Source organism: Bos taurus, chromosome 13 (genome assembly GCF_002263795.3).
Source record: "Bos taurus isolate L1 Dominette 01449 registration number 42190680 breed Hereford chromosome 13, ARS-UCD2.0, whole genome shotgun sequence".
Lineage (NCBI taxonomy): Eukaryota > Metazoa > Chordata > Mammalia > Artiodactyla > Bovidae > Bos > Bos taurus.
The window spans coordinates 67,409,392-67,433,907 of NC_037340.1; the positions used below are offsets into that span (position 1 = coordinate 67,409,392).

The following is a 24,516-nucleotide window of genomic DNA, read 5'->3' on the forward strand; positions in this document are numbered from 1 at the left end:
AGGCCTGATATTTTAAATTAATCCATCAGATTCTAGTTTAATTTCCTAACAGTTTAACAGTGCGATTCTCTCTCCCAAAAAAACAAATTACAGAATATAAACTCAGTGGAAAGTAGTTTCTGCATTCTCTGTAAAACCAAACCCAGTATTTGTATTGTGAAAAATTAGCGTAATATATATTTGGCAATAGCTAAAAACATACTTGAGTTCAGAAATACTAAGAGCTTTGGTTTTTTTTTTTTTTTGCAGAGAGCTCTCAAAATTCAAAAGCTATGTAAATCCAACAGAACTGAGACGATCTTCCATTAATATCCTGCTTTCTTTGTTGCCCCTCCCACATCACTTTGGCACAGTCAAATCTGAGGTAAGGTTTTATTAAAGTTTTTCGTATTCTGTATGTTTTGTGTGCTAATTCAAGTCAATATATATTTTTAAGATGGAACAGGAACTGTCTTAAAAATTTCAGATAATTTCAGCTGAATCAGCAAAGTTAATTTGTGAAGGTATTCCTTCTGTCACTCAGCCATTCTACTATTTCACGTGGTGAGAGGCTGGTGTGTCTGATCCCCTATGTTGTGTAATAGATAGATTTAGCACGGTGGCTACTATCAGTCAGACTGAAAGCCCTGCTCATTGGACTGATCCTCCCTTTGTCCGCTGTAGCGGTTCCTACAGGACTGTAGTGTGCCGCAGCAGGTGATATTAAATGTTATTTGTTTCTTCCGCAGGTAGTCCTGGAAGGAAAGTTTAGTAATGATGACAGCTCTTCTTATGATAAACCAATAACTTTTTTGTCACTGAAGTTGAGACTTGTGAATATACTAATAGGTGCCTTGCAAACGGAAACGGACCCCAACAACACTCAGATGATACTAGGTTTGTGTTCACACATTTTTTCTGCAAGTGGAAACCCAGATGCTGTTGTTGATCTCAGGCATCTTGAGGCAGGGGGTCAGTGATAGGAACCTAAGCGAAGTACAGCCCTACTTAAATCTTAATCAGAGGCAGAATTGTTTGCTCTTAAACATGAAAAAAATTTGAAGAGGTGAGATGAGGGAAGGAACGCATCAATTGTCTTGGTAGGTCATGTTGGCTTAGTTTTTTGTGTGTTCTTTGTTTTTCTCTTCTGCTCTTGCCCTTCCTCTCTCCTTGTGTCCCCTTTTTCTCCCCTTTCCTCTCTGCCATCCTTACTTCTACTTCTGCCTTTTCCTCCTGCCCGTTAGTACGTGCAAGGCTATTTGGAGTTGGGTGTAATTGTGGAAGTCATGACAGAACCTGCCAAAAGGAGATTGAGGAGTAGCTGTTTCTTCCTCCTCCCTTTTCCCTTATTGTTTCCTGTTGGTTTTCTAATCATACTGTTTTGAATGACTGTTCATCATTATGGCCACTTCTATATTTTAAACCCTTATCACCTCTCAACTTGGTTACTGCAGCTGTCTCTTACTATACTTTTTTGTTTTTTAATCAAATCCAAGGGCGTGGTCCTAGGTACAGGTACTCTGAGGAGAAAGAAGCAAATTGCACAGCTTTTATCCTTGAGCAAGTCTCATTGCAGAGATTGAAACACCTTCACAGAGTACTCAGATAACAGCAGAAGGCAGTGCTGATTGCATGTCATGTTGGATGTCTTTAGTGTTGAGAGAGGATAAACTGAAAGAGCAAGGAAACTTCGTAGGGGAAAGTGGAAATTAAATTGGATCTTAAAGGGCAGGATTTGAATAGGCACCAGTGAGGTTAGGATTTCATTTCAGGAGGGGAAACAGCAAGGCTGGAGAATTTATGGTGACAGTAGTGGTTGGAGTGGGTGCCCCGTAATTATAGTGTGTTATGCAGCAAGAAGGGAGAATAAATAGAAGAGTAAATCCTTCATTTTGGAAAGGAGTTTAATAAACAGAGGTTAAATCTCAATATGAGAGAGCCTCCACGTTGTAGATTTTTAGATTGTTCAAAACACGTATCACTTGAAATCAGATAATTTCTACAGTTGATGGAGTATTTAGTTCTGCTTTATCCTTGTTCTGTGGAAGCTCCCCTTGTATGTTCCAAGGAAGAGTCAGTTGTCACTCTTGCATAGTTTGGCAGAACTATGTCTGTTCTTTCTATCCATAGTGCATGGGAGCACTCCCCCACTGGGATGAGTAGAGTGCAGGGTTCACCATCTTGTTTCTTTACTAGTTTCTAGGGCTATGAGTTCTTGGTGATAAATACATGCAGCTTGCCTTCAGAATATGCAGTGGGCAAGCCCTAAAAGCATTCTTAAAAAGCAGTTGGTCAGAAAGATATAGCTGTGGATTTTCACTTTGTTATTTCATACTGAAAAGATCAGAATCTGGTTTTAAAATGTTCCATAATATTTTTCTTAGTTTATATTACCCTTGAAATTGAGATGTTTACATCTAGTCTTTTACACCAATTTAAAAATTGGTCATGTTTTTATACAAAACAAAGTTTGACGTTCAGATTTATTTTAGAAAAATGTCATTTTAAAATTTGGGGGGCAGATCAGAATTAGGTCATTTTATCTTATGGAATTTCCAGGAATACTCTGCTAAAATAATATTCTTGTCTTTGCTGTTAATTGAGATATTTTGTCCATTTTCATATTCTTGTCATGTATTTAAATGTATTTTTTTTGCTGTTTCAGGGGCAATGTTAAATATTGTTCAAGATTCAGCACTTTTAGAAGCCATTGGTTGCCAAATGGAGATGGTAAGAAGCATACAACATGTAATTAGTCAGAGAATATCAACTTCTGTTTTTATGTAAATTATATTCCAAAATATCTGTCCTTGTGTTCTTAAAGGCATTTGTTTGTAGATTCAGCTCATTGATTCAGCAGGTCCTTTTAGAAATATTATCTGTTTTGAAGTTTCTTACCTTTCGGTGTCTCATCAAGTCCCTGAGAGATTCTGCAGGACAGAAATTCCAGCTAAACAGTGTCTTTACTCCTGGACAGTATTTACCTAAAGCTTTTATGTCTTTTGCTGTGTTGGTGAATTGGCTTGAATAATCAGAAAAATTCCCATACTCTGTGACTCCTTGTATCTGTAGTAGATCTACTGTTTGCTGTAAACAGCATCTAGTTTATCCTTTTCTATCTCAGCTGCTCTTTCTGTTCCTCTAGACCAAAGTTTGAAGGTTTCCCCAAAGCACCAGTGCTTCTAAATCAGAAGTACTTTCCAGAGACTCCAGTGCTCCCTACTTCTGTCTGCAAGATGTGTGATCCCTCTACCTGGAATAGAGGCAGGCAGTTGGTGGGAGAGGAATTAACCGAGTATACTGGGGTGAGATGAGTGGATGCAGGATGGGTGATCAAATTATTATTAAGGAAATTATGTTCATGTCCCAGTAGGTGGCTAATAACAGTCATCTTACATGGATAAAATGAATTGTGTTTGTAGGGGAGATGAGGGAAGTCTTTAGCAGATACCTTCATTAGCTCCTGTACATATAACAGTTGATCTTTATCTATCTATATATATATACTAATATATGCTATATATACTAATCATATATTTATTATTTATGTATTTTATGTAACATTGGAAAGTTACTGTTATTTGTTTATTTGCATTTTGTTTTTTAAGATGTATTCCTATTCTGAAGTTTTGCTTGGGAGGCACTAGGGTATTTCTTTACAGACCCAGAACCATTAACTATTGAAGTCCAGTGAAGGTGGAAAAAGTCTGATCCTTTTAAACAGCAGCAAAGACGATTCCAGAATGGGCAGCCTGTAATCATCAGACCCTTGATACCACCAGTAAATGGTGTTTATGTAAAAGCACCACAACAGTTTTAATCCTTTGTCAATTTTTATCTATGTTTCAGTTTGTGCTATTTAGCTGGCACGTTCCATTTTACCAGCATGGCTTTTAGTAATTGACTTCTGTCCATATTTGCATATTTGATTCATTTTTTTTTTACCAGGGTGGTGGAGAAAATAACTTCAAGAGTCACAGTCGCACAAATAGTGGTATTAGTTCAGCGAGTGGTGGAAGCACAGAACCCACAACTCCTGACAGTGAAAGACCTGCTCAAGCTCTCCTGAGAGATTATGGTAAGCCATGTTTAGTTTAGTTTAGTTTTATTTTTTAATCTAAAGTTGTAGAAAAACTTTTAATGCCCAGCTATATAAAACAAGCAGAGAAATTTTAAACTAGATTTTCATATTCATGATTTTTATGTACTTAATATAACAGAGAAGCTATTAGTCTAAAACATTATGAAAAATAAAACAGATCTTTTAAATTTAGCGCTACAGTTTTTAGTAGTTAGATTTTGGATAGTTTCTTAGATTTTATAAGTGATTTATAGGAAACATTTCTGAATTTTGTACCAGGCGCTAGTAATTCAGAACCAAATAGGATTTAGGCATTGCCTCAGAGTCTAATGGCAGAATCAGTCAGTATTTCAGTTTTTGCAGTGTCATGAGGATGGGTAATGGTTTATGCATTAGATGGCAACCCAAAGGAGTCTGCCTTTGTGTTTGAAGCCTGTATACCCTATGTCTGGTTAGATTCTTCAGTCACAAAGAGTAAGGAAGCATTTGCAAGTAGAGCATCCTATTCATAATGTCCTTTACCGTGGCCAGTTGCTTTCTGGGTTTTGTTGAGTTTGTGGGTGCCTTTATGTTTTTATGCATAAATACTAGTGGTGTATTGAATCTAAGATTATTAATCCAACTAGATTGGAATGAAATCTAGCTTCTTAGATGGAGTTTAATGTTTTAATCATTTGGAGAGTTTATAAGCCCAGGAGTCCAGGCATGTTTCAGTGATTTAAGTTTGCTATAAATATCCTTCAGCTTGTCAGATATATAAGGTCATTATGTGGCTATTTAACACATTTAAATATTGCATTTATGAAGAAGTTATTTAAATCGTTATTTTATTCATTATGCTTGTGTTTAAATATAGGTGAAAATTTGTTTATTTTTCCTGCTTCTAAGACACGTTTAAACTAAAGAATTTTTGCATTATTATATGTGTTCTAATATAAATGTTCGAAGTGGTTATTGTTTGTTTCAGCATTTTGAACTGGTGTTAGTGAGTTCTGCTTGTAATGTCATAAAATAGTTTTTACTAAGAAATCCAGATTTGTGTTAGTGTTGCATGAATGTCTCTCTTTAATGATCATTCCTTTTTCTGTTGTCACTGCCCTCTTTCTGATAGGATCGACAGGTATAATGTCCCTAAAGCTTCCTTTATAAATTCAATTTAGTTTGTCCTAATTTATTATTAACTGACTAGTAATTACTTTTAAATATAGAATTGGAGGCTACATAAAAACACAGTAACTTGATTATTTAATTTTTTAAGAGTATTAAAGTTGTCTCAGAGAATTAAATGTTAAAGTTTGCTTAAAAAAGCATTGCATGTGACTTTTGACAATATGAACCCTGAAAATAATTTCAGCAGATGCTTTAGGATAATTCCCAGCATCTGAAGAGATTCTAAAATTTGAATTCCTTCCTCTATAAAATTCTAAGGAAATAATTGATAGCCTTTTGATTTTTTCATTGTTTTTTTTTTAAATGTAACTCTGTGAGTTAATTTGGAAATGTTGAGATTTATACTGTTATAAGAATGATATTGAAGCTTTCAAATCCCAGTGGATGTCTGTGTGAGAGTACCTGAGCTGGGAGCTAGAAGCTGCTCTGGTCCAGTGTGTGTGCCCTGCGCACCATTGTTCAGTCAGGCTCAGCTGCTCAGGCCAGTGGGGCGGGGAGCATAACACTGTGTGGGTGCCCGTCATGCTCACTGTGGCTGCTGTGGTCTGTGCCTAGTGGAATGCTGTGCTTCTCGTTACTAATGCTTAGTTGTTTTCCCTCCCTGTGGGATGTGGCATTGGGGTTATATCCTAGCTCTTAATACAGATTCAGCTGCTGGGCTCCTGATTCGCAGCATTCATCTCGTCACTCAAAGACTCAATTCCCAGTGGCGGCAAGACATGAGCATATCACTGGCAGCTCTGGAGCTCCTCTCTGGACTGGCAAAGGTGAGATGACAGTCCCTTTATTTTAGCCCAGCAGCCTTGGAGTATGGCTCTTTTTTCTGTATCTCCTGACCCCCTTCATGTCGGTGTTGCAGTCTTGATTATACTCATCACAGTTGATATCCAAAGTGTGCAAAAATGAGCCTCCAAGTGAGATTTTACAAAATGATCTTTACTTTTTTGTTTAATAGGGTCAAAGAGTGTGAATGATATTTTTGCTGTTAGATGATAGGAAACATTTCAATACTTGCTCTTCATTTGCACATAATGATAGAACACCGGTTGATTTTGTGTTTACTTATAATACCCTTAAATTTTCAGCATGATATTTTGTGCCATTATAAGATCATCAATCATCTAATTTTAACAAATAAATACAGATTTGGCGACGAAAGAAAAACTTATCCTAAAATACACCATTTGGGCCTACCTGTGACTCTCCCATCTTCCATTATCAGAGATAAATGGAAGTTGGCTGTACTTTCAGATTTCTTTCCCAACTGTTTATCTATTTTGTGGAACCTTAGAGTTGGGTGTCCATTTGCATTTCTCTCTCTCTTTTTTTTTTAATTAAAGTGAAATTCACATAACATAAAATTAACCTTTTGATGTGAACAATGCAGTGCCTATTAGTACTCTCACAGTGTTGTGCAACCACCCCCTCTTTCTGGTTCCAAAGCATTTATCACCCCCAAAAGAAACCCTGTACCCATTTAGCAGTGTTTCCTGATCTCCCTTTCCCCTTATCTCTAATAACCACCAGTCTGCATTCTCTCTCTGTGGATTTACCTATTCTAATATTTCATAGAAATTAAATCATATAACCTGTGACCATTTGTATGTGGCTTTCTTCACTAAATACGTTCTTGAGGTTCATTTATGTTGTAGGAAAAAGTCTCAATCTCATTCCATTTGTGGCTAAATGATATTCCATCATATTTGTGTACCAGTTTGTCTGTTCATTCCTCTGTAGCACATTTGAGCTGTTTCTACCTTTTGACTCTTGTGAGTAGTAGTGCTGCTGTGAGCATACATGTACATGTGTTTATTTGAATGCCAATTTTCAGTTATTCTGGTTATATAACTAGGAGGGGAATGGCTGGGTCATATGGTAATTCTGTATTTAACTTTTTGAGAAGCTGCCCAACTGTTGTCCTCAGCAACTGAATCACTTTACATTTCCACCAGTGATGTAGGAGGGTTCCAGTTTCTCTGAATCTTCACTAGCATATAACTATTTTCGTATCTGTAAAATAGGCAGGATCATCTTGTGTGTAACACCTGGTCACGTGAGGATGAAGTGAAATACGTAGAACACTTTGTAAACACAAAGGTGATATACACGCATAAGGTGATGTTGTCTGAGATGGTAAACTTTAAGCCCTCATTTTATAGATGAGGGGACAGGTGAGCAGAGGCTGTGACTTACCTGAGTCATGAAAGGCAAAATAGACAAGAAAACCTGAGGTGTTCTCACCACCACTTAGAGCTTACCTTTACCTCAAAGATTCTCAAGCATAGATGTAATGGCCATAGTTTTGTGAGGAGCAGTTACTGATATAGGAGGTAAGAACAGCCATTTGTGCAATGTGCAGGACCACATGGTTTTTGAGAGCAAGATACTGTTGACTGTGACCGTCAGTACCCTTGCAGTAGTAAGGAATAATTAACCCTAAATGGAGTGCTGTCTAGACCTACCAAATCATAAAGGGCTGACACTACCTGATTTCATGACTTGCTATAAAGCTGTGGTAATCAAAACAGTCTGGTATTGGAATGGATTAGATAACTAGATCCGTAGATAGAGCGGGGAGTCCAGAAATAGATCTGCGTGTGTATGGACATTTAATTTTTGACAGAGGTGCCATGATAATTAAAAGGAGAAAGGATAGTCTTTTCGTCCAGTGGTGCTAGATCAGATATTCGTATACAAAAAGAGAGAGAAAGGAATGTTCAATGGTGTAACCATTTTAGAAAACAACCCCCTGGAGTAGGGAAAGGCTACCCATTCCAATATTCTGGCCTAGAGAATTCCATTGGGGGCTTAAAAAATGTGTCCATTGGGTCACAAAGAGTTGGACACAATTGAGAAACTTTCACTCACACTTCACAGGTCCTTAAAAAACTAAACATACACCTATCATATGATCTAATCAGTCTACTCCTAGGAAGTAAGAGAGCATAAACTCTTACAAAGTCTTATACATAGCACCTTTATTTGTAATACTCAGGAACTGGAAAAAATCCAAATGTCTAACAGATGACTGGATAAATTAATTATGGTATAATCCATATAATGGAATACTACTCAGTAGTAAAAAGGAATGAAAAATTGATATACACAAGACTCTGGATAAATTTCAAAACAATTCTGTTGAGTAAAAGAAGCCATACTCTCCCCCCACCCCAAATAGTACAATACTCTATGATTTTATTTATATAAAACTATAGAAAATGCAAGTTAACCTATAGTGAAAAAAACAAATCGGCAGTAACCTAGGGAGGGGACAAAAAGGAGTAGGGGGAAGTTTTGGGTTTTTTTCCTGGGGAAGTGTTATAAAGGTTCATGAGAAGATTAAGGGGTAATGAATATGTCTACCGTCTTGATTGTGGTAATAGTTTACAGGTGTATACTTAGTCCAAAATTTATCAAATTGTACACTTTAAATATGTGTAGTTTACTATATGTTAATTATACCTCTGTACAGCTGCATAGAACTTTGTAGCCGATAGAGCATCATTATGGGGTGGGTTAGGGGGCTTAAAAAAATGTGTACATGTTCCATTGCCAGCTCTTCTTGTGATCTATGGCAGTGATGAGTAGTTGTACCCCAGCAGTTTAGGTTTTAGAGCATGAAAAGGGATGCTAAAATGAAATTTTACTGTTTTAGGGTTTGAAAAATGCCCTCTCTTTTTATAGAGTGTATATGATAGTACATCTGAAATATTATATTCTCAGAAAGGCTGGGCCTCCGTGTAGAGGCTTTGAAATTGGTACGGTGGTTCCTGGCTAACTGTGTTCACCAAACGAATATGCTCAGGTGAAGGTGATGGTTGACTCTGGAGACCGGAAGCGAGCCATCAGTTCTGTGTGCGGCTACATTGTGTACCAGTGTAGTCGGCCAGCTCCTCTTCACTCCCGGGACCTGCACTCCATGATAGTGGCAGCTTTTCAGTGTCTCTGTGTCTGGCTGACAGAACACCCCGACATGCTTGATGAAAAGGTTAGTTTACTAGGTATTAAAACAGAAAATAGGAACCAAAATGTATATTGGGAAAATATCTTTTAAAAGAGAATATCTAAATTTAAATCCAATATTGCATACTTTAAGCTGAATATAACTTGTTATATTTCAGGAGAACACTTATCCTATTGAGTGTAACTGAAAAACTATCATCATGCTTATATAGTTGATCCTTGAATAACATAGGGTTGAACTGTGTGGGTCCACTTACATGCAAATTTTTAAAAAACTGTAAATACTATTATATGATTTGTGATTGGTTGAACCCATGCATGTGGAGCTGTGGATAGGGAGGAACTGCATATATGGAGGGCTGACTTTAATTTATATGTAAAACAGAAAAAAAAAAAAGAAAAAATAATTTATATGTGGATTTTTTTATTGTACTGGGGATCGATGCCTCTAACTCCCATGTTGCTCAGGGGTCAACTATATTTGATTGCAGATTAACCCATAGAGAAATTCTTTGAAAGATGGAGCTTTGGATAATTTATCTGCAAACAATCAGGATTGTGTTTTCTTGAAAGGATGGTAGCCTTGAGATGGCCAGAAGGTACTTTGGTCACCTATCATTAGACCAGAAAGGGAAGTTGATAACCAGGCTGCAAACCTAGAGAACACCTTGTTCGTAAAGGTTGCTTGTAGCTAAAAATTTCATTTCACAATGTTTCTTTCATTTTAAGTAAACGCAGATTATCTAGGCTGCTTTCTCTTACCATTGTAATACTTTTCTTATGGGAAGACAGTTATAAAAGAATGCATAGTGTAAATAAAAGAAGAGATATCAGGCTTATTGGAAAATTATACAGAGCTTTATGTAGTTTATAAAAATAATACCATTGGTTAAATCTTAGTCATTTGCATGATGACTTATAGCATTAGGATACCAGAAATTGTTTTAAAAGTATACAGGTTAAAACAAAACAAAACAAAACAAAAAATGAAAGTATACAGGTTTAGCTGAATTACTGTTATATCTCTTTCAGTTATCTTTCACAATTTATAGTCCATGATAATTTTATAAGAATGGTGACTGATAAAATTGAAGTGAATTTATCATTACTTATTATCTAGATCTCTTAATACTCAAATTTAGATCTTTAAAGAAAAATTTGAGGGGGGGGCAAGTTTATTTAATTAAATTATTATGAAGTTAATATGTACCTACCAAAGAAAATGAGAAATTAGAGTCCCACCACCAAAACACAACCAATGTTGACCCTTGGATGTATTTCCTTGTCTTCTCATAAGATAGATGTATTACAAAAACTAATCTGCTTTTCCTTTTTCTAGGATTGCCTTAAGGAAGTGCTGGAAATTGTGGAACTGGGTATTTCAGGAAGCAAGTCCAAGAACAGTGAGCAAGAGGTCAAGTACAAAGGTGATAAGGAGCCAAACCCTGCCTCTATGAGAGTAAAGGATGCTGCTGAAGCCACCCTAACATGGTATGAAAGTGACGTCACAGGGATTGTGTCTAGGAGTTAGACAGGATTAGATGTGATCCTGTATTGTTTCATCTCCTCCCCACTTGTTCAACATTAAGTGACATAACCTGATTTAGAATACTTTTTCTCCAGAAATAAAATGGAAAAGAAACTGTCTTGTTCTTTTGGACCAAAGAAACCAGGATCTTGAGGCTAAAAGTTTGGGTCCTTGTTTTTCTATGCTGGCTGACAGTAATTCAAGTCATATCATGTTAGAGCTAGAAAGGATCTTGGAGAGCCTTACCCACACCCTCACTCTGATGGCTGAGTCCAGAGATTTCGATTACACCATTACCTCTTCTGCTTTCCAGCTTAGTGGTTTTTATTCTGTGCTACACCATTTATATTACATATTATAGGTTCATTCAGCCAAAACTTATAAACATCCTCTTAGGAACTAGTAATAGAATTGTAAAAATAAATCAGGTTTAGTTTCCACACCCAGAGAGCTTCTAGTCCAATAGGGAGGAATAAGATATGAACACAAATATCTATAATATTAGCTGGAGAATAAATGCTCCAAGAGAAGGGGTACATATGGAATGCAGGTGTGTTGGAAGAAGGGAGTGAATACTTTCAGATTCAGGGAAGTCAGATTCCTGAGGAAAATCACATTGACCTGACTCTCAGAGAATGGATAGTTTGAGCTATAAGTCAGATTGCAGGGGTGGTTACGGCAGCAAGAGAAGATTCCTATTTCAAGCATTTGGTAATGAAGGGACGGAGACAGGTTGGTATCTTGAAAAAGTAGCAGAGAGAGTTGAAAGTTTATGTTTGGCCGGTTAGTTAGCAGAGTAGAAAGAGGGAAGAAAGGCAGTTTATTGACTGAAAGAGACAGATGGAGAAGATTGGGTAGAATTGGTACAGTTAGGAAGAAGTGGCTTATGAAAGGGTAAGTGTGGACGAGGATCCAGAAGAACATAAGAAGCAGGGAGGAGGAATGTCAGATCATACTGAGTTGGCTCATCTTGGTCTTCTTAGTAAAAGTGGTAAGACAGCTTGTGGGCTTCCCTGGTGGCTTAGCGGTAAAGAATTTGCCTGTAATGCAGGAGACAGGGATTTGATCCCTGGGTCACAAAGATCCCCTGGAGAAGGAAATGGCAAGCCACTGCAGTATTCTTGCCTTGGGGAATGCAATGTATAGAGCAGCCTGGCGGGCTACAGTCCATGGCATCTCAGCAGAGTCAGATACAACTCCCTGACTACACAAGAAGACGGCTTGCATAAGATTTGTATGCAAATGAGCCTTTTCCAAGAGAACTTGGGGCATGCACAATAAAGTTGGGTTTATTTCTGTTCCTCATGGGCTTAGGTTATTCAGTAAAGTTTTAGAAGCATGCTTGCTTTAGTTCATTCCTGCTCACTGTGCTGATGCTGGGCTTTCAGTGACTGTGGAGGTTTGGCTGATAGCTGGAAAATCAGATAAATGTGATTAATTACTAGAAATAATTATTAAAGTCCAGAGAGAAGACCATGTGTGGTCTGGGGTGGACTTAAAAAGGTTATTAAAAACTAAGATCTGATGTGTACCTTGAAGAATAAAAGGGATATGGAGAAAGGGAGAAGGATATTTCTCACTGGGACTCTGCATTATATAAAAATAAGTTTGCTCCATCCTAGCCTATGGATGGGACATTCCATTGAGAGTATGATTGGCAGCAAGGTTTGGATATAAGCCCAGAATGAGCAGAGAGTCATGCTTGTAGCCCTCAACCTAGGCAGGAGTTGTCTAGGTGGCTCATCTTATCTCTGCTGGCAGCTCTACAAAATGCCTCATGTCTTCAAGAGGGCCCTAAAGAGCCATCATGAAACATCCAAAACCAATTTTCTCTGTTCCCACACAGTTAGAGCTTTGTGTCAGTATCATGACTGTTTTCCAGCTATGCAAACTCAAAATTTTGACTCTTTCTGTTTATCTCTGTTTTATCTGTCTTTCCCCATATAAACTCAGTGACTAAGTCTGGTAGAATTTAATTTTGAAAGTATTTCCTCCATTCCCTCAGACCTCAGCATCCTAGTCCAGGCCCTTCTCACTTTCTGTCTGATTTCCCTATTTTCAATCTCTTACTCTTTTCATTTTGCATTCTGTTACTGAACTCATCATCTTAGATACTGTGCTTATTCTGCTGTGTGAGTGATTGAAAACAGAAGATTTCTGTTTATTGCCATATGCTGTGAAATTTTTGGTCTGGTGTTCAAGGCCCTCCTTGAGTCCCCACTCAAACTGTGATCTTTCCTAGCACAATCCTTCTGCCCCAGCTGGCTGGCCACTTGTGGCTGTGAACTGCACGTGTTCATACCTGTCTGTCTGCTTCCCCTGCGTTTCTCTTGGCCACATCCTCCACTGTTAGCTGCTCACATCACATCTAGCTACCTTTGTGGAACCTTCTTTGATTACTCTGCTTCTTTTCCACACCTCTGTGTTCATTCAGTCTGACCCTGCCACACTACATGAATTCTATGGTGTCATGATCACACCTGGTCGTATTTGATACGTGGTAGTCTTAGCTCCCCACCCTGGGTAGAGGCCCCATTTCCCTTTTTACACCCCTCACAGTGTGAGCACACAGGAGATGGCTACAGAATGCAGATCAACTTGTTGGTGGTTTTCCCCTTGCTGTATAATATACATTAGGACTCTTGGAAGTCATTTCAATAGCCCCTCTGCTTAGTCATTTTTAAGAGTTATTTACCAAGTTATTTAGCCTCTAATTTGGGGATACTTTAACCCCCCAAGTGCCCATTTCATTTTAATTGTTGATAACTTGGTGTTTACATCGAGCTGAAATCTCTCCCGCTTTAACTTCTACCCATTTGTTCTGATTCAGACTTTTGATCGTGAAATTCTTTTTTTCCAGAGTGGGGATATCTGAAGACAATGCTTGTGTTCTTTTGTTTGTTTTTTATTTTACATTTTGGCTGCATCCCCTGGTAGGTGGGATCTTAGTTCCCTGACCAGGAATAAAACCTACACCCCTGCATTGGAAGGCAGTTTTAGCTGCTGGGCCACTGAAGGAATTCCAACAATGCTCATGTTCTTTCTCATTCATTTCTGCCAGTACCTTTAACTGTTTTTCATATGACAGGGATTTAAAGTACTTTTTATCCTAGTCATTTTTCTTTCAGTGGCATTGGTTTGACTGTGTACCTCTTTAAAGGGTGATCACCTTTAAACTCTGTAGAATATTGTATTTTCATTAAAATTGGGTTTTTGAGAACCTAGTCAAGGCAAACTTTAGAGGCTTTTATTTATTTATTTATTTTTTAACACATTTACCTTTTGTCTTTCTCATCCTGAACACTTATTTTGGGGTGTTTGGATGTAATATATAGAATTTTACATTTAAACTTGAAATTTCTTTATGTAAGATTTACCTTTTTATTTTTAATCTTTTAAGATTCTTTTGGATCCCAGCTCTTACTCTGTCTGGTAATATTAACTCTGCAGCTCAACTTTAGGTCAACTGCAGATTTAATGAGCCTGCCCTGTGTGTCTTAATCAGAAACTCTGATAAGAATATTGAACAGAAAAAGACTGACAAAGCACATGATAAGAGATTTCCCTTCTGGTTCACAGGGATTTTTAAATCTTATCTATAAGTTTTTAATGATATACTGGCAAGTAAGTTGCATGTCTTAATTTCAAAGATACTTCTCTGCCTTTCCAGTCTAGTCATTATCAAGAAGAGAAAATGTAGTTAGGCTGGTGTGATTTGATCTTGGTGACCTATTCCCTTTCCAGCACCCTATATTTTGATAATGTCTTAAAATCTTGCATGGAACATAAGCTTACATGGTCCATATGCTTGTGACAGCCATCTCTGTTCCATATTAGAAAACCCATGTTTTTCCCATTACTGGTTTTCTACAAATCCTTAGGCCTGAACTCATCATGAAATTCTCCTTGTCTTTGAAATTCTTAAATAGTCCTTGTCCTAGGAGGAAAAAAAATGGAGGAAGAAGTATCTGTTGAGCAGTGTTGTCTTCTGTTATCAGAGAGATTTGGGTTCAAGCATTAGAATGAAAGAGAAGAGGAGAGGCTACTCAAGCTGAGAATTGCAATGATGAAAGTAGTGGTGGGGAATACTAATTTTCCAAATGAGTTGCTTTGGAAGGGTCTGATGATATTAGGACCACAAGATGAAATCTTTATGTTTTCTTAACAAGATTCTTTCTGTGTTTCAGTTTCTTAATTATGAAATGGGAATAATAATGGTTCCTATTTCATAGGGTTGTTATAATAAATAAATAAAATGTTATGTGTCAAGAGCTTAGCTCTAGACTCTGGCACATAGTAAGTGGTATTGTATAAGTTATTACTACTGTTCCTTGAAGACATGCAGGAATCTCTGGATGTAAACATTTTGGAATGTTTAGGCTTGATCAGTTGAATTCTAATTTAAAAAGTATTTTTTTCTTACATATTCTCATTTAATAATTACAGCAATCCTGTAAGATGTAGCTACTAGTGCATCTAGTTCCTGGTCTGTAAAATGAGGATAGCTGTTCATGGCCACACAGTGAGAGGGCAGCAGGTCTTGGTTTCTGGTCTTTTAATGATCACTTATCTCTTCTGAGCCTGAGTTTCCTCAGCTGGAAAGTTGAGGGGATTTGGCTGATCTTCAGATCCTTGTCTGGGTCTAGAATGCTTTAGCTAGCATAGTCCTTAAACCTGGAGTGTGCATATTTTTAAAATATATCTTTAGGAGCTTCATGATTTGGAAGTATGATTGGTCAGGTCCCCTGGGGAGCAGGCTTTGAGAGAGAAATTTACCTGTAAGAGGTTTATTGGAAAGTGCTGTCAGGATCAACCCTTTTGGGGGAATGAGGAAAGTCAGACTGAGCAGAGGGAAGAACCAAACTATGATGCATTTGCAGCAAAGAGCTCTGGAGCTGGGCTGGCCCTTCAGGAGTCTCTCATGTTGGAGCCTGGGTACTGGGAATAAAGTGGTTCTCATTGGCCTCTCCAGGACTCAGCTGAAAGTTAGGGCCACTGTCTCCCTGTATCTGGGGCAGTGGATCTTTCCAGTTTTGGAGAGGGAATCTGGACAGCACACTACAACATCCACCACAGGGAGTAAATCTGACCCTCAAAGAGGAAGCATGGCTGTGGTCAGATAAATCTAGAGAGACAGATTGATGCATGGGGTAAAGTTATGGTCTTACTTTGGGAATTAACTGTTATCTTTTGCATTCTCTCTAGTATTATGCAGTTGCTTGGCGCATTTCCTTCACCCAGTGGTCCTGCCTCTCCTTGTAGTCTGGTGAACGAGACCACTTTGATCAAATACTCCAGACTGCCAACCATAAACAAACATAGTTTCCGGTACTTTGTCTTGGATAACAGTGTCATCCTGGCAATGCTGGAGCAACCTCTTGGAAATGAACAGAGTAAGTTTCAGCACTTTGGGCTTTTTCCATCGCTAAATCAACATGTCTATCAATATTAGCAAGCTGTCTCTGGGATCGGGGAAGGAAAGACAGATTTTAAGTAATTTTGCATTTGTCAAAAAAGGCTTCTAGCTGACAACATAATAGCAACTGAAAAGCAGAGGGTCAGAAAGTGGAATATACATATGAAATAGAATCTTTTAGAGGCTCTTAATGTATATCTATTAGAAAAGAGCTCCATAGCTGTATAAAAAGTTTATATTGATAGAATATTTTCTGTTGTTCCCTGTGTATGAAAATCATTATTCCTCTTCCTTCCTTCTTGGCCTTTGGATCCTGCACCTCTCCTGTCCCACCTTCACTCCACATTGTTCTTTTTCAGTTATTGTTGCCACCCAAACAGGCTGGGAATTGGAGGAGTCATCTTCACCTGCTCCTTCCTGTTACTCCCTTATGTATTTGGTTTCCAAGTTTCTCTTCCCTTAGTGATTTTGGCATCTTCTGTTCTCTGCATTCCTCCCAATACAACCAAATGCAGGACTTTTATTTCTAGATTATTGCAGTTGCTTCTTACCTGATCTGATTGTCCCTCCTTCCAGTTCCAAAATTCATCACCCTTCCCTCCATCCTGCTTGCTGCCACTGGTGCCTCCATCCTCAAATGTAGATCCGATCATGCCCGTGCCCTCCTGAAAATCCTTCATTGATTTTCCATTGACGCAACATGCACTGTTTTCTTCCCATCTTTCCCCCAGTTACAGCCATCTCAAGGTGTATTACCCCTGCAGTGCAGACTGCTCAAAGTACATTTTTTTTCAATTGGAATCAACCAGTATGTAAAAGAAGCATATTCTTATAGAAATCCTTATTGCTGGGAAGGGGAAGGAAAGTGAAGATTACAGAACCTTTAGGCATACAGGAACCCAGGGAATCTACAGATGAAGAAAGTAGGGCTCAGAGAGGGTATTTGACTTGTTCATGAAATGAAACTAGATGTTTCCCAGAAGTTCAGGGAAATAACCACCAGAGATGTCCTTCATGTTATGGTAAAATATAGTGATTTTAATAAGAACTAGGTGGGGCTTTTAATTGTTGCCCAATTCCAGAAGCACTGGTCCCAGGTCTTTCCTGCAGGTACCTCATCCTTCTCTACCTTAGACCTGGGATTGCTTGACTTTTTCCCCTGGCTTGTATTAATTATTCCTGGCTCCTCCTGCTTCCCACTCCCAAGCTACCTGCTATAAGAGTCTATAAAATACCAGTCTCTCCTCCAGGTTTCCTGCCTGGAAGGGTGTCAACCCTTTTCCAAATTTTTTAAGACTCCACTCCTCTCATTCTAAGTGATTTCATTACATTGAAAGTCTACCAAAAATATGAACAATTGGGATTATTTAGATGTACAAGGACATTTTAAAACAACAGTAAGAGAAGTTTGAACAAGTTTGACTGCTAGACCAGAGGAAAAAGAAAGGACCAGGAAGAAGGATCTAGGTGCTTAAGAAATCCATTCTGTGTTCATTCCCCCTTGGGATGCCTGCCAGTGGTGGGCAGCAGGACACAAAGGCATGGGTGAGTGTGACCTCAGCATCACAAGCACCCAGCCTGCCTTTTGCATTTAGACCGTCTGCAACACTGACAGTTAAGAGTATTTGCCAGTATAATGTTTCCAAAAAGTGTGTATATGTACTGCTGGAGGTATGTGATAATGATGTTATTTTATGTATTTTTAAACAGGTGTTTTAAAAATATATAATTAACACACCAGAGTTCCTGGTTTTCCTTTTAAGGATATAATTTCCTTTTGAAAAAACAGAAAAATGGAAGAAAGACGTAAATAAAGAAAGTAGGATAATAGCCACAGCGGTACATGGGTATGGCAGAATCCGCAGAGGTGTTCACAAAGGAGAAGAGCGAGAGGAGTGCTGTGCCAGGGCTGCGTTTAGTAGAGGCTCTAAAATAGACAGCAGGTGTATTTTATATGTTGCCGGAAATAAAAACTTTTCCACCAACATTTTATTCTAGATGATTTTTTCCCCTCTGTCACTGTGCTCGTCCGGGGAATGTCTGGAAGACTTGCTTGGGCACAACAACTTTGCCTTTTACCCAGAGGAGCAAAAGCAAATCAGAAGGTATCCATCAGAAGTTACAGGGGAGTGGCTAGGAGTGAGTGCCTGTGTATGCGTTTGTGTGTGTTGTGATTTAAAGGTTAAATAATATTCCAACAAAAATAACAGAGAAAATAAATATTTTTGATCCTAGCCAGGTTCTCAGTGAGTTCACATCAGAATCATCTTAGGAGGCTAGAATTCCAGGTCCACTGAAATACTCTTTAAAGACATCTTCAAGGCAGGTGTAATTTCAGAAAGCTTTCTGGGTGCCTCTGACATCCACTTAAGATTAAGAAGTGCTCTTCTGAGTATGGCTGAGTCCCTTTGCTGTCCACTTGAAACTGTCACAACATTGTTAATCAGCTATACTTCTAAGTAAAATGAAAAGTTAAAAAGAACTGCTGTTCTGAAGAGTGGCCCCACCTTTTTTCATGGAATGTTAAATAAAATCTACGTACATGCCATGTGAAAAACATGTGGCCAGATCCTAGATGTCTCTGTCAACAGTACTTAGTTTCTGATTGTTTCATTTAACTGTCTAACTGGCAGTATGCTCTGTAATTTTTTAATGTACTGTATAATTTAATGAAGTCTTTCTTTGGGGTGGCACAGCTTATTTCTTTATAACAGCTGTAATTATGTGAATAAAATTTGCTCAGGGGAGAAAGTTGGAAAATGAAAATAATGAAGAAGGTATTTTAAGTCACTCTTCAGAAGTAGACAGCCTCTGTTTTAGTGGATTTTCTTCCAATCTTTTTTTCCCTTTCTGTACCTAACACTTCAATAGAATTTAGTCATTTTGTATACTGCTCTTTTCATTTTTTATCACATTGTAAGCTTTTACTTACGTTATTAAAAATTCTTTAAAACATGGCTTAATAAAATTTTACCAGCATTTGAGAGAGAAATTCACAAAATTAGAGTACGTGCCTAAAATAATTCAACATTCTTAGACGTTGCTGTTGCATAACATGCGTTTGCTCTGAGGAGCACATGCCTCTTTTCTCCTAGTGGCGTCATACCCGTCACCAATCTGTCAGCAACACTATAAGCCACTCAGTCCCGTTAAAGACTGAGGAGGAAGGAGGTCAGAAAAGGCACTAAAACCTGTTTGACAGTTTAATATGTGCCATATATATATTTTTTTTAATCCTTGCAGCAGTCTTGTGATATGTTGTTTCCGTTTGTCACATGTGGAAAGAGAAGTCACATAGTTCATATATGTTTATTAAAGCACGGATTTGGAGCCATGAAGACCTAGATTCAGTGCCAGACTTTTTCAGTTAAGCGATGCTAAGTTTCTAATGATTGAATTCACTGTCTAGAGATGCCCAGTGGATGTCAACTTGTATGATTTGAGAGCTGTTGGGGGAAGAAGGAAGTTTGAGCCTTAAATTTGGAAATGCCTTATCTATTAGCTTATCACTGAATGTGGAAGATTCAGGCCTGGTACAATAGAGGTCCGTAACACACATATCAGTTGCAAAAATCTGTAAGTTGATGAAGATTTTTATAAAAATAAAAAAGAGTACACTGGTGCCTTTACCATTAGCAATAGTATTTGCAGATTTTTACTGAGATTCTGTGTTTTGTAACCCTAGGGAAACATAGACATCTAAGAGACCAGGCAAATACATGTCATTTTGGATGGCACCAAATGTAATAAACATAGTGTTGTTTTTTTAACAGCTTTTTGTGCCTGAACCTCGTCCAGTTCCTAAAAATGATGTTGGACTTAAATATACTGTGAAACATCGACCATTTCCTGAAGAGGTGGATAAGATTCCTTTTGTGAAAGCAGATCTGAGCATTCCAGATTTGCATGAAATCGTCACGGAAGAAGTAAGATAAATTATTACTAGCTGTTGTTAAGAGAATGACTATAAACATCCTTAAACAACTTCTGTGATCAAGATACTGCCTTTGTTCGGAATTCCTGGAGGTGGTTCTTAAGATCACCTAGATGTTTGTCATCCAGGAGGTTGCCATGTAGTAAGACAAATAGAGACTGTGGCTAAGTGAAAGGAACTTGACATCGGGCTGCCGATGTCCAAAGGAACCAGTCTAAAGGAACTGGACTGGTCTGTGGTTTCATTAGTGTGAGGGCATGATCCAACCCTAGTGGAGGATATTTGGAGAGGGGAGACCAATTTAGAGACCGTTATGACAACTCAGGCAGGGGATGGGAAGGACTGCTTTATTGGTAGTATAAAGTTTAAATATATGGCATGTCTCATAGAAATATTTTGATCCAGACAGTCTTGGATTGATGAGGGATAGAAAAGAGCTGAAGAACTTTAGATTTTAGGCTTGAGTGGCAAAGATAATAGTGCCATTTATAGAAATATAGATACTAGGAAGAGGACAGATTAGAAAAAAATTACTTGGCTTTAGATTAATTTAGGTACTTAACTAGATTAAATAATTGGTTGCTTAGGTCAAGGAAGAAGAGTTCTAAGAAATGAAAGACGGGTATGTCAGGGCATGAGCAAATAGAAGGGCAGGTATGGAGGCTGCCTATAGTATCAGATGCTGGAGAGACTAGGGGAAGGAACACTAAGAAGAGGCCCCTGGATTTTGTTATGAAATGTTGGTGACCTTTGAGATCAAGTTCAAAGGAGTATTAAAGTGTAAGGTCTGGGGAATGAATGGTAAATGAGGAAAAGGCAGTGAATATAGGCTACACTGTTAACTGTTAGCAGTAAGGGGAAAGGTTGTTGTTTAGTTGCTAAAGTCATGTCCGACTCTGCAACTCTGTGGACTATAGCCTGCCAGGCTCCTCTGTGCATGGTATTCTCCAGGCAAGAATACTGGAATAAGTTGCCATTTCCTCCTCTAGGGGATCTTCCCGACCCAGGGATTGAACCTGCGTCTTTTGCATTGGCAGGTGGATTCTTTACCTCTGAGCCACCAGGGAAGCAAAAGGTACAGAGTAGAAAATAGAATGAGGAAATGGCCTAGTGAAGGAAAGTCAAGGCTAATTTTTCTTTTCTTTTCTTTTTTTTTAAATTTAAGAAGAATCAGAAGTAGAAGGAGCCAGTGAAGAAGGGTCAGCAGCCTACACTGTGAGGCAGGCTGGGGAAATGATAAGTAATAGAATAAGGCCCTGGAGGCAATTAGGTCAAGAAAATCTGTGATTGTATCTAGAAAAGGGGTCCTTCTGGTAAGATAGGAGAGAAGAGAGGCTTGGTTTAGGTTCAGAGACATTTAGAGGTGGAAAGAACGGAAATTGAAGCTGCTTATGTAAATTTTAGTTCTTAGAAATGATATAGGGAAGTAAGGATGCTTCTTAAAATTGCGGGCAGCCCAGCTAGATTAAGTAGTATCATCTGTAGTGAAGTTATTTAACTCACTCTGCTGACTTTCTTCAAAAGTTCTTGGTATCCAGAGGCATAAATAAAAAAATCTGAGTGATATGGAGATTGGCCAGGTGAATAGAAGCATAAGGAATAACATAGCCATTTTATATGCTTAGAAGAGGGTATTAAGGTGTCAGATTTGGGGGTTTAGTTTTGGTTGGGATATAGATGAAGCCAGAAGCCTTGGAGAAATAGAGGGGTTGTTTACCCCACAGTGTTGGTAAAGGGAGAATGGGTATACAGGTGAGCTGTAAGAAAGGAATTTCAAAATTGAAGCTCTTGAAAGTACAGCACATTTGAAGTACAGAGTTTGTCATGAATGGCCAGAGTTGTGAAGGTTGAGGAAGTTGTAGGAATGTAGGCCAGGCTATTCACCAAAGAGGATGAAATTTTAAATAGGATAGATCAGAAGGAAAGCAGAGGTAACTCCCAAGAGTATAGCAGCTAATCCATGCAGTTGTGGACTTCAAAGAATGAGGAGATCCTTGCAGGACAAAGATGGACAGGGGTCTGGAAGAAGAGGGAAAATGATGTGGAAGATGGAGGGGACATGGCAGAGAATGGCAACTCTGCCCCCTTTCTTGCCAGTGTAAAGGGAAGCAGAGACAGAATGGTTTCACTTATAGCGAGGAGATAAAGGAGCAATTTTTGAAGCTATAGGAACATTCTTGGGGTTTTATTTTAACTTTAAAACATTTTTGCTTGGTTTATGCGTATTTGCTCTTGGTTGTATTGAATTGAAGCTCAGTGTTGATCACTGAAAATTATCTTCTGTTTTGTTGCTTGCAGCCTTATTTTCATTTAAAAATTAAGATTAATCCTGATACAATAATTCCCCCAAAATGAAATGTTCGGTTTATTTCAGTTAGAAGAGAGACATGAAAAATTAAGGAATGGCATGGCCCAGCAGATCGCTTATGAAATACACCTTGAGCAACAAAGTGAGGAGGAATTGCAGAAGAGAAGTTTTCCTGATCCAGTTACAGATTGTAAGCCCCCACCCCCTGCCCAGGAATTCCAAACAGCACGTCTTTTCCTTTCACACTTCGGATTTTTGTCTTTAGAAGCATTGAAGGTAATTTTCATAAACTTCTATGAGTAAATATATTCATAAATTAACATTCAACTAATGATAGCTAAAGCATTTTTGTGAAGATGGAGAATTAAAAAAACAGAAACTATTTAAAATCTTACCTTTCATACAAGGAAATAAAATTCTGTGATGCTGCAGCCTACAATATGAGCTCCAAGACAGTTTTCCCATGAATGTATTCAGAGTTCTGTTGTGAGAGCTGCTTTGATAGTATATCCACCTCTGACTTTTCCTAGGTGCTGTAGAACTCATATTACATATATTAATGACATCTATAAGCAGTTAGAAAAAGAATGTTAAAACTTTTCCCTGGTAAAGGTTATGACTGAAAGTATGGGCTACAGTTGACTGCTCTTTCATGCACTTTTGAAAAGGAACGAGTGTAAACACTTGTTAGGTTGTGCAGTTTCTGGGATCAGACTGTCTTGGTTTATGTCCTGGCATCACTGCTTACCAGCTGTGTGATCTTGGGAAAGTCACCCAGCTTCTGAGCCTTAGTTCCTCATGTCTGAGATAGGGCTGATAAGGGTGTTGTCTCACTGTGGTTGTGTCAGGCGTGTCATGTAGTGCATAGAACAGTCAGCCAGCCTGTGACGTAAATGTTGCCATTATTCTTAATTTCATTAAAACAGTTTTACTAGGAAAGTGGTAGCATCTGTATTTCACATACATAGAAACAGGGCCCCAAAAATGTGAAATAGCTTCCATGTATGTTAATTTAGAATTTGTACTAAGCCTATTTGTTTTGAAAAACCCAACTGAAGATTGCCAGGCAAGAAGTCACTTATTGCACAAGTTGCCCCCTGCCTTACTCTCTAGCAGCTACTTGGCTAAAGGCCATTTAACTTTTAAGAAAAGTAGAGGGGAACATTGCTGTCTTGAGTTTGGATTTTGGCATGTAGATGAAAAATATTTTATGTTGTAGAAAATTGCTGTAGAAAAGTGGTGGAGAGTAAAAAATAAAAACTCTTAAAATGCAGAAGAAAAGAACAGAAAGAGGAAATAATGAGAAATGCAGTGGTAAATGTGAAAAGAAAGGAACAAAGATACAATCTTACAGATGATTAGTGATATTCCTGGTGGAGAAAATTGGACAGAGTAGAAGCAGTACATAAAAACATTCTAGAAGGAAATGATTGCATGCTATGGACTGAATGGAGACAAGACAAATCTCTGAGATTGCAGTTTCCTTTCATGTTATCTACTGTAGTTGAAATGTTTAATCTTTCAAGAAAATAATTCCTATACTTTCTCACCTGGGTCAGAACATAGGGAAAGTCAGAAAGTAGCCTGATTTATTTTATGAATCTAAGCGTACCTCTAATAACTTAAACCTGACAGAACACCCATGCAAAAGTATATACAAAAGTATTAAGGAGAATACTAATAAAACTGAATTCAGCAGCACGTTAAACAAATTAACTTCTACAACCAAGTAAAGTTTATCTTAGGAACGCAGGAGAGTCAGTTATGGGTAAATATTAGTAAAGTTATTAAGAAAATAATTTGATTCTGTTAGCAGATCAGTCAATACAACAGTCAATATTCAGTCTGATTTTTAAAAAATGAATAAACAGCCAAAAACTTCACCAGGGCCAATAATGTAGATCTGTGTAAATGGCAGCCCATTTAGGAAACAAGGTGGAGAATGAGGAAATGTTAAAAAAAAAAATGTGTAGGGAGATTCCCCCAGTGAGTAACATCTTACCTAACTATAGTATAATATCAAAACCAGGAAGGTCAATGAAATACTAAAAGAAACTAAGTAAGAGGGAAAAAACCATTGGAAAGGAAAAGACAGTTCCCAGGTAATATGATTTCTAATTAGACAGCCATGGCGTCA

The 24,516-nt window shown here is 38.1% G+C and overlaps 1 protein-coding gene across 4 annotated transcripts in view; it reads left to right on the plus strand.

The window, feature by feature from the left end:
• The window catches only part of RALGAPB (Ral GTPase activating protein non-catalytic subunit beta), a 93,430-nt gene that overhangs the window by 49,226 nt on the left and 19,688 nt on the right, over positions 1-24,516 (plus strand). For 2 of the 4 annotated variants that reach the window (XM_059893043.1, XM_025001236.2), the window contains 11 exons: positions 250-364; positions 729-876; positions 2,645-2,709; positions 3,928-4,057; positions 5,864-5,997; positions 9,036-9,218; positions 10,533-10,684; positions 15,927-16,114; positions 18,136-18,242; positions 19,911-20,063; positions 22,446-22,655. In XM_059893043.1, the coding sequence (XP_059749026.1) occupies positions 250-364; positions 729-876; positions 2,645-2,709; positions 3,928-4,057; positions 5,864-5,997; positions 9,036-9,218; positions 10,533-10,684; positions 15,927-16,114; positions 18,136-18,242; positions 19,911-20,063; positions 22,446-22,655 (1,585 nt within the window). The remainder of the gene's footprint in view (positions 1-249; positions 365-728; positions 877-2,644; positions 2,710-3,927; positions 4,058-5,863; positions 5,998-9,035; positions 9,219-10,532; positions 10,685-15,926; positions 16,115-18,135; positions 18,243-19,910; positions 20,064-22,445; positions 22,656-24,516) is intronic. The other 2 variants (XM_059893044.1, XM_025001237.2) reach the window with 1 other exon arrangement.